Below are 10,481 nucleotides of genomic sequence, written 5' to 3'. Positions count from 1 at the left end.
AGGTAAGTTGCTGTTACTTGTGCAAGGACACACATAATTCGTTAGCAGAGCCAAGTCTAAAACCCAGTCTGGGACTTAATCTGGACGCCTCTTCCTGCATCCGTCCTTTCCCAGGCGCTGCAAGCAGACCTTTTATTTACTAATTTCCTCCTGAGGACAGAGAGACTTTGTGGCGTGGTAAAAGGGAGGCAGTTTTCGGAGCCTCATACATCTTTGTGTTTGTAGTCAGTTTCTTAAATAAAAGAGTAACGACGCCTCCATACTGGAGTACTTTTTGAGGCAAATGCAGAATATGCGAACATGCTTTTTACTGTCGTGTTCTCCAGAGATGTATGCCATATCGTTGCAATGTGCATAACTTTGGACTGGTCCACTGAGTTTCTAAAAGATGAATTTTCGGCCCGTGTCGCAGAAAACCAAGGATCATACACCACTTCCCTACACCCACATTTCATATGAGAACAACAGTCCTCTACTTGTGATGAAAGCACCTTGTTTCGTTTTCTCCCGCCTTCCCTGTTTTCTCTCAACATTTTCCGCCAGTAACTTCTACCACCCTGTCTTTCACTCCACTAGAAAACTCGCTCTCCCACCTTCAGGAACCTGCCTCCTTCCTTCCGCCTCCTGCTCGCTTTTGTCACACCCGGCAGCTGAGATCGCAGACCGGAAAAACAGCGGAAATACACTACGCACGCGCATTAACTCGCCAGCGCTTTGCCTCTCAAGTGTGGTTGGCTGGTTTCTCTCCATCTCTCACTGGCTCGCTACTACGTTGTGACTCTCGCGATATTTGCTGCCGCCAGTCGGCGGGAGCCGCTGCGGGTTCCTGGCGGGCCTTTCTAGCTGCAATTGGCGCTGGTGTTCCTGTGTTGTTCAGAACTGCCGGGCAGAGCATAATGACGTCCGCCTTGGAAAACTACATCAACCGTATCCTCCGGCCGGCTGCCGCGGGCTACAGCCGGAGCCATGGCGAAGCCCGCGTCCGCACTGGAGAGGGCTGGTGCTGGAGAGACCGGGGGTCGGGGTCGGCGGGCGGTTGGGATGCCCGGCCACTGCGGGGCCTGGGCTGCATGCGGATGAGGGGCTTCAGAACGAGGGACCCTCCAGTCCCGCTCCCGGGGCTGGAGCCCGCCGCTCCTGGGGGCCCAAAGCGCCTTTTAATTTTAACCTAAAACAAAACAAAACAGAACAATGTGATATTCCGAACTTTTCCCTTTCTCTATAGAAATCAGCTCTCTGTTTCTCTGTACTACCGTAGGGCCTATACGTTCACGTTTGGGAATAAGATCAACAGTCGTCCTAGCGGCGAGGAGGGTCTTGCAATCCAAGAATTTGTTTTATTCATAGACTTTGCTTATTGTTCGAAGATACCAAAAACTTTAAAGATGGTGCACAAGTTGAACTTCTGCCCCTTTACCACTTGAAGTCTCAACTTCTTTGTTGATAGAATGAAAATAATGCTTGCTGTTGTAGTTGATACTCATGAAGAGCAAACAACTTGTAAAACCCCGTGTGGAGTCTTAATGTACCCTATAGAAGTATTAACCATTTTAAAATCTCAGGACAGAAACACTACATTGCTCTCATGTATAAATTTGGAACAAAAGTGAAATACTAGATGCTTAATTGTGCAAGCATATTGGCACCTTTGACGTGGACTATAGCTGCTTTTTTGAATTCCAGAGGCCGGGTCCTGGAAGAAAGTGTCTCAGCACGCTTGAAAGCATTCAGTATTGATGAATTTGGCACTAATTTCAATTTTCCTTTTAGAGATAAAGGAACAGGTCTGGAAAAGTGGTAAATGTCTTGCTCTAAGCCCTATGGGAATTATTTCCCCAGTGAAAGTACCAGACATCTCCGCTGTTTTGAGACAGGGAAACAACTGATCACATAAAGGCATTTTCTTTTTCTATTTTTCCCTGTTTTAATTGTGTAGTTACTACAAATTTTGAGGAAGTTAGAAACTTAAAGATACGTTGTAAATGTAGTGCTGTGTTAAGTAGTTGTGTCTTAATTCTGTCACCTTTTTCCTAGTAATTCAGACCATTTCCTCAGGAGATCCCAGGTTTTCATTTTCATTCCCTGAGAATGCTTTCCTTAATTTAGTTATCAGGAACTGTTGCAGTCATAACTTCTGATGGAAGAATGATTGTGGTAAGTAATAAGCATATTCATTCTCTCCCTGTAAGCTTATTGGTTGTAAATTTTTATGTAAAACTTCTGATCTCTAATGCCTAGGCCTCACAGTACACCTGCATTGCAGTTTTGTTATGATTCAGCTCTCTCTACTTGATAAATAGCTGCTGATCCATATTTTCTTCACTAATAAATGTTGGTGTAATTTACATAGAAAGCTTCTAGGAGCCAGGATGGATAATAGATTCTGTCCTCAGAGAGCTTCTAGTCTAGTCTTCAGACATCTGCTTCTATTTTATATTTATCTTCCTCTTCAGTTTTTTATTTCCTTCCCCATTCAGTGCTCTGGCATTCACTACATGAATTACAGTTTTTTTTGAAATTTTGTGTATGCCTCTTAGAAACTTCATGATAGATACTACATATGTAGAATAATGAACATTTAGGTCTTGTATGGTGTTAATATATATTCAGTATCTATAGGTTGTAGGACCTCTGTTTTCTGTAGGACAAATTGTGATGATTGACTCTTTTATTTCATCTCATTTGTCCTTGTATTACAGACCGCCCCCCTTTTAATTCTAGAAAATTCTTGGATTCTCTCCTTGATCTCTTCCTGACCTGAGGAATTTATTTCATGATTTTTGGCTACTTAATTATTTCTTCACTTATAACACATACATTGCTTGCTTTCAAAAACAATTTTAAAGCTGTTCAACTTTATTTTCTGTGTGTAATTCATATATTTTAATCTCTTGTTTTTCCATCTGTAGTTGTTTTTGTTTCTTTTGCTCTTTTTAATTTTTGTCATTTTTCTCAGTGGGTCCATAAATGGCTATTATCAGAGTGTTAGACTTAGCCATTTATTTAAATGTGTATCATGTACCAGGAACTTTACATGTATTATATCACTTAATCTTCAGTATAACTCTGTGAAGAATTATCCCTGAATTCGACGTTAGGAACCAGGCTCAGAAAAAGTGAATCAGGGCGCCTGGGTGGCTCAGTGGGTTAAGCCTCTGCCTTCGGCTCAGGTCATGATCTCAGGGTCCTGGGATCGAGTCCCGCATCGGGCTCTCTGCTCAGCAGGGAGCCTGCTCCCCTCTCTCTGTTTCTCTGCCTGCCTCTCTGTCTACTTGTGATCTCTCTCTGTCAAATAAATAAATAAAATATTAAAAAAAAAAAAAAGTGAATCACTTTCCCAGAGTCACTTAGATAATAAGTGGCAGAACCAAACTGGGTTTTAAATTCCACTTGACTCCAAAGCTAAAGCTGTCGCCTTGCTTCCTTCTTAATCAAGAGAATAGTCTTTTCTTTTTAGGCACCTTAGTGTATTTTGTCAAATAAGGACAGTTTGAAATATTTTCATTCCATCTTAACACTTCAAGACCTCTATTACTATTAACAGATATTTGCAAATCGTTTTGTATTTTGTGAAAATCTCAAACTTAAAATTTTCTTATTTTTAACAGGATTGATAAAAAACTTTGAGAATTTAACTTTACATAGGAAAGAAAATTATTTTAAAAGAGCATTTTGACTACTGAAGTTCAGTATTTCTGTATTTTATTGACACAAGGCTCAGTTGATAGAATAGTTACGAATAAAATGACGTCAAGAGGCTATGTCTGGGTATGTTAACAACTCTAATTAGTTTAGTGAATACCCTGTATTTTGTTTCTCTTCCAAATTTTAGGTTATCATTTTGTCATGATTGTACTCTGATTTTACATATTTTGATTTTCAAAACATGAAACAGTTTAGTAATGAGCTTCAGAGAATTAACCAAAACTAATATGTTGATATTTCTTCAGAAACTTAAATAGCATCTGAGCTACTATGTTGTGCTAGACCCATATCTTCCTTTATTCAAAACCAAGATTCTTCCATAAAATTTTCTCCGAATATTACCTTCAAGTTCTGGTTCTAATAATTACCATCATATTTGTATCTACCTTACTGGATTTTGGGAAGATTAAGTAAATACATGCAAGGCCCATAGAACACTGGCAGATAGTAAGTACTCATTAAGTGTTAGCTGTTACTACCAGCTGAAGTTGGTATATATTTATGGGACTGATTTGAATCTCTGAAGAATGGTAAATTATATTTTTTATTCCTAATAGTATAATAGTAGTTCAGTGGTCTGGGCCTGAAGCTAGCCTTTTGTGGTTTAACTCCTAGCTCTACTACTTTCTACTCATGAAACCTTGAGAGATTACTTAACCTCTCTTTGCCTCAATTTTTCTTCTGTGAAGTGGGAGTAAGTAATATGTACCTCAAAGGATAAAAATTATTTGAGATAATGTGTGCAATGTGGTTAGCACAGGGCCTAGAACTAGGGTGTAGCGTGAAGTGACTCTTTACATTCCTGTGGCTATATATATGCTTTCCCTTTTTATATGTTTATATAGTTCCCCTTAAATTTCATTTGTTTTAGTCTTTGTCCAGTGTTACCTCCTGGACTATGTGGGCTTTTACGCTACCTCCTTACACTGGTACATAGGTGTCCTTCATAACTGAACAACTCTTACATACTAGTCAGACTACGGTGATTTTTTTCCCCCATCTTAAAAAACCAAGAGGTAAGTTTTGTTTCCCTGGATACTGTTGGTTATAAAGAAGTATTCTATTTTATAATGGACTTATATGTAAAAGAGGTACTTCTAAGATAATTAATTAAAAATAAAAAATAAGTACTCTGTTGGTATACCTGGCAACTAAAATTTCTGTGTCATTGAATTTACATATTCAGGTAAACCACAATATTTGTCTTTTTTTCTCTTGAATGTTTTCTTTACAGGGAACACTGAAAGGGTTTGACCAGACCATTAATTTGATTTTGGATGAAAGCCATGAACGAGTGTTCAGCTCTTCACAGGGAGTAGAACAAGTGGTGCTGGGGTTATACATTGTAAGAGGTGACAATGTGTAAGTAAAATATGTCCATTTTTAAAGGCAGGTTAAATACACTACAAATTTTAAACTGCTTGCTATCTGGAAAGAGGTTTTTATCTAAGATTGGTCCATATTTCTGATAGTTAAGGGGCCTAGATAGGGTCCAGAAAGGGCCCTCCCTTACACTGAATACTTCACTAGAGGGGCTTTTTAAAAATGTTCTTCCAAAATACCCCTAATTTTTATTTTTTTAAAAGATTTTATTTTTATTTATTTGACAGAGATCATAAGTAGGCAGAGAGACAGGCAGAGAGAGAATGGGAAAAGCGGGCTCCCCACTGAGCAGAGCCTGATGCGGTGCTCGATCCCAGAACCCTGAGATCATGACCTGAGCCAAAAGCAGAGGCTTAACTCACTGAGCCACCCAGGTGCCCCCAAATACCCCTAATTTTAGAGTAACATAAATACATTTCTAGAGTCTAAAGCTAGGGTTTGAAGATGACTTCAGAATCTCTTGTGTGAACAATTTTAAATAATTCATGTTTTATAAGCATAAGTGAGCTGTAAAAAAAAAAAAAACGAGAGAAAGGCAAAGCATTTAGTGGGGACCAGTTCCCCTGACCAGAATAATAGTGATTACTTATATTGGGGTTTTCCCTAATAATTGATTTTAAGAAACTTTCTCCTACTTTGATTTAAAAAAATTAAAAAGCAAACTGTTTTGGACTTAAAATTTAAACCTTGTTATAGATTCAGTGGTATGCTGGAGTGGCTCAGGGAAGCAGATTATTACATTTTCAGGAATTTTGCAAGCTGGTTGATTGATATCTTCGTGGTGGTAGCTTGAAATTGACCACAGTGGGAGTATTTGCACTATGGATATGAGTAAACAGTGAGAGCTGCCTCCCCCTTTTCCTTTGGAGAGCCCTTTTTAAAAAACATGTACCAGTTCTCTTCTGTCCTCCCTAAGGATTTTAAATGATAGTAAATTTTTTAAGGTGGAATTGAGATATTTGATTTGTTTTATATTTAGAAAACATAACATATTTTCCCAGAGTTGGGTTCTCATTTATTAGAGAGCTGGAGGCTTTCTATAGCTTAAAGCATACTTGGGAAAATTCTGTATTACAAGTATTCGCCTATAGAAATTACTCTTATTAAAGCCAAACTAATTTAAACAACCAGTTTCTTACGGAATTATGTTTTATACATGTTCAGTGGTGAGGCTATAAGAGTTTAGGTATCCAGCTGGAGAGCCATGGCTTGGTACCTAGCATGGTATTAATGAAATTAATGTTATAGATGTTATGGTAGAATTAAATCAAGGAAAGACTTGCTGGCTTTAACATTAGCCAGTCACATCAAAAAATCATTTGCTATGATATCTGAGTACCCGTTGCTACTGTTCTCTTTATATGTGAAGAACTGTACTTTTTGGTCTTGGATTTAAATTGAATGAACTGTGAAATCCTGAAAAGGAAACTAGTGGATGTTGTGTTTGTGTGTGAGTGTATATGGATTTAGTTCATTGAAGTTACTCCAGTAGAGACAAATAGACACTTTTATTTGCTTATTTAGTAGTGATTCTGTGATCATCTGTAGCACAGTCCCTGGATTGAGTTGTTGAGTTGAAGTCATAGGATTAGAATTTGTGGGGGTTTGTACCATACCTATCTGATATGTGTCTTTTTCCTTTAAAGACTCATGATTCAGTCACACTGTATGCAGTTTGTCCTTTAATACTGGCTTCTGTAGTAATGTTGCCTTCAGATTATTTCTTGAAGTAACTTGTGACTTAAATGTACAATTCACTACTTCATGGAGACTATATTTGCTTTTCACCTTAAGTAGTTTTTACCGTGTCCTTTCAGTTTTATTTAGAAATGAGATTGTTTTAACTGATTTTTTTTCTTTCCTTAAATAACTACAGTGCAGTCATTGGAGAAATTGATGAAGAGACAGATTCTGCACTTGATTTGGGGAATATTCGAGCAGAACCTCTAAACTCTGTAGCACACTGAGGAAGAATTACATACATTGGACAACTGTAAATCTTTGTATAGAAGCTGATTATTCTGAGGATGATGTATGGAATTTTTATGAATGTGTAATTGTGGACTTTTGACACCATATTGATTAACTGTAATATGATATGTAAATTAAAATATTTCTACATTTCCTTGAAAAACATTTTTTTTTCCCTAAATCATGTATAGTAGCTTGGTTTTATTTTTCTCTTAAATAGTACTAAAATCAATGTTCACTTTGAGAACAGATATTTCATATTTTAATACAGAAAACTAGTTAAAAAGAGAAATTTGTATCCTATGTAAATCAAGCATACAAATACCATCAGTAGTGCAGGATACATGTGTTTCCCTATTTTTAAGAAAGTCACAGACAGGTAAGTCTTCTAATCTGAATCATCCCCATTTACCACACTACTCTGGTGGTTGGTTGCTCTCTAGCACCTTAGAAGTGTAGGTAAAAATGTGTTTGGTTCAGAAAAGGAAAAATGCTAACAAAGTTGCATATTATCTGAAAGAAATGGATTCCATCGTCTTGAAAGCCATCTTGGCTTTTAATCTTAAAAATTGGGGAATTTCTAGCATTAAAGGAGTTTTTTGTTGTTTATAAATGTGAGTAAATAAACTTGACATTTATATTGAGGTAGTGCTTGCTCTTATTGTCAACAACTTCCCCTGACTCCTTGGTTCCATAAACCTGTTTTCAAGAGAAGTAAACATGGTATCTCAGAGCAACAGTCAGTAGAACTGGTTGATTATTTCAGTGAATCAATTAAGTCGATAATGTCCCTCATCTACAAGTGGGCTTTTTTCTAAAACCCCCTGTAGAGCTATGTTCACTTTTTAAAGAATCCATAGAAACAATGGTACAAATAGTGTTGAGATCCAGAGTATTCCAGAGAAATTCTCATCAACCACTGAGGGCCAAAGTGTGCAACTTTGTGGTGAATAGAAACTAGAATAATACTTATATTCTTATAATTCAAGCAAAATTTAAAGAGTTTTCTTTTTTTAAAATGAAAATGTTTGGCAATAGGGGTTGGCAAGCTTTTTTTGTAAAAATGCAGATAGCAAATATTTTAAGCTTTGAGGGCCATATGGTCTCTGTCACAGCTACTCAACTCTCTTGTAGTATGCAAACAGCCATAGATAATACATAAATGAATAGTTATGGCTGTGTTCCAAATAAACTTCATTTACAATAACAGGTGGCAGGCAGGATTTGGCCTGTAGGCCATGTTTGCTGACCCTTGGCTTAAAAATAATACAACCTCAATAAGAAAAGATGAGGGCTAATTTGTATAAAATCTGAAAAAGGCTTCTGGAATAGATCCTTTCAGAGTTTAGAGGTAGATTTTGTTCATACTTTTTTAATACTTAAAACTACTAATTAGATATGGTAGTTTTTTGGTTCACAAACAACATTTTCCAGAGGAAAATATCTTTATAGAAATAAGACTTGTAAGAAGAGAACTGCTGAGATAGTTTTCTTCACTGGCCGCCAGGCACCGTCACCCAGCATAACTTGCTTGATGTTCTGTTGTTGAGGTCTGCCTCGGGGTTAGACAAAGTTTAGTTAGTACCAAATATAAATATTTGGCTTTTGTAGTATAAGGTTTTATAATCAATAATAAAATGAAAATAATGCAGTGAGTAAAGCAAATAGGCAATTTAATGAAGGGCTATAAACCAAATGTTCTATATAAGTAAATAATGGCATTTTAAATGGGTAAACTATTTTCAAAAATCAAATAAGGAATACAGATCATTCATTTGCTAAGTGAAATGTATTAGAACAGTGCAAATGAAGTCCAAATCAGATACTTTGCCTACATACTTGGCATAACATAAATCACACATAAACCAATAGACAAACCATAGTTCCCCCACCACCTGCAATCCCTCACAGTAATGCATTTCTAACATGATGTAGCCTTCTGAAATCTTAAAATGATGCAGTTATCTGACTGGTGTCAAAAAATCATTCCCCAGATATGAACTGGATGTTGGTATGGTAGGGAAAATGAATGAAAACACACCAAATGGTCTATGCAGTTATCTATTCTGGGTGCACAGGGAGGCTTTCTGTGCTTGTAACCAATTCAAATTGGATTTCTTTTTGCATGAGCATTGTAAAAGAACCACGCTCTGAGTGGAGACTTGATTAATATGCAGTGTCAAGTTTTTTATGTTCTTTAATGAGAGTTTTATTCTGTAATCACTTTTCTTATTTATAAAGAGCCTCAAATCAATTTTAACCTATAATTACCTCTGTGCTCTGTGATTCAGGCACTATCTAAGCCCAGCTTAATAATGAATCAAAGAAATAAATCTTTCCTAGAAAGATATTTTCACTAAACTTTTTTGTAAAGGGCAATTAACTGCAGAAAGGACTTAATTTGTTTCTTTTTAACTGAAAACATACTACCTAAAGTAATGTTTAAAGCATTGCTTTTAGGCTAAAGCGCTTTACTAAGTCAAATGGGCTTATATGTTGACAGTTTTGGCATAAATATTACAAATCTTGATGCCAGAAGAATAAGAGATAAACTTTATTAATATTTCCTTTACTTAAACATCCTGCTTAATGCCTTTATAAAACATTCGGAATTTTTAACCTATCCTGAGATATGATAAAAAGTTTTAAGTAGTATTCAATATAAATATAGGCTAGCTTTGTCAACACGTTTCTCAGACAATGTAACAAAGGATTCACCATGTCAATGAGAAGGTAAGCCATGCCTTCACAAGGGCAGGTGAACCTACTTGGGTGGTAGACAGAATTATAAAGTGATCCTTAACTGTCAATATAGTATATTACGAGCCTTCACCTTCAATATTTAGTAGGTAGCATTTACTGAGCACATATCTTGCACCAGGCATGATGTTCAATGCTTAAAACAGTGACCATTTTACATAATGGGAAATTGAGGCTCATCAGGGTTAAGAGCCTTACAAGGGCTCTAGTTTGACCAGGTCTTCGTATTTTTATAAACTACTTATCAGTAGAAAGTATATTGTCAAATTTCCTGCTGTCAAATATCTATTAGAAACCTGAGGGCTCAGTCATTAGGCGTCTGTCTGCCTTCGGCTCAGGTCATGATCCTGGGGTCCTGGCATTGAGCCTCGAATCTGGCTCCCTGCTCAGCAGGAAGCCTGCGTCTCCCTCTCCCACTCCCCCTGCTTGTGTTCCCTCTTTCACTGTCTCTCTCTGTCAAATGAATAAATAAAATCTTTAAAAAAAAAAAACCAACCTGGAAGGAAAGAAATATTTAGATGATCTAAGAGAGTTCACAGAGCTTTTGTTGTGGGCCATTTTCATAATTACCTGAGCTGCTTTAAATATTCCTGGGTCCTACTCTCACTGATATGGTTCAGTAGATGTGGAATGGGGCAAAAAGGAATACTCAATAAACAGCT

At 37.0% G+C, this 10,481-nt stretch overlaps 1 protein-coding gene across 1 annotated transcript; it reads left to right on the top strand.

The window, feature by feature from the left end:
- Positions 1-300: 300 nt before the first annotated feature.
- Positions 301-7,703, top strand: LOC111151918 (LSM8 homolog, U6 small nuclear RNA associated). Its single transcript, XM_022510125.1, has 5 exons — positions 301-399; positions 600-927; positions 2,114-2,154; positions 4,940-5,067; positions 6,965-7,703. The coding sequence occupies exons 1-5, from the start codon at positions 301-303 to the stop codon at positions 7,053-7,055; spliced, it is 687 nt and encodes a 228-aa protein (XP_022365833.1). The 3' UTR covers positions 7,056-7,703.
- The last annotated feature ends 2,778 nt before the right edge of the window (positions 7,704-10,481 follow it).

The sequence above is a fragment of the Enhydra lutris genome, unplaced genomic scaffold (genome assembly GCF_002288905.1).
Source record: "Enhydra lutris kenyoni isolate GAN:26980312 unplaced genomic scaffold, ASM228890v2 scaffoldscaffold27, whole genome shotgun sequence".
In the NCBI taxonomy this organism is placed as follows: domain Eukaryota; kingdom Metazoa; phylum Chordata; class Mammalia; order Carnivora; family Mustelidae; genus Enhydra; species Enhydra lutris.
Note: the sequence above shows the minus strand (reverse complement) of the source record. Positions and strands in the feature narration are given on the sequence as shown.

Coding starts and splice junctions, on each gene's coding strand:
- LOC111151918 (XM_022510125.1), top strand. CDS start 301: ATGCTTTTTACTGTCGTGTTCTCCAGAGATGTATGCCATATCGTTGCA. Junction 400..599: donor TTCTAAAAGATGAATTTTCG/GCCCGTGTCGCA, acceptor TCCCACCTTCAG/GAACCTGCCTCCTTCCTTCC. Junction 2,155..4,939: donor CTGATGGAAGAATGATTGTG/GTAAGTAATAAG, acceptor TTTTCTTTACAG/GGAACACTGAAAGGGTTTGA.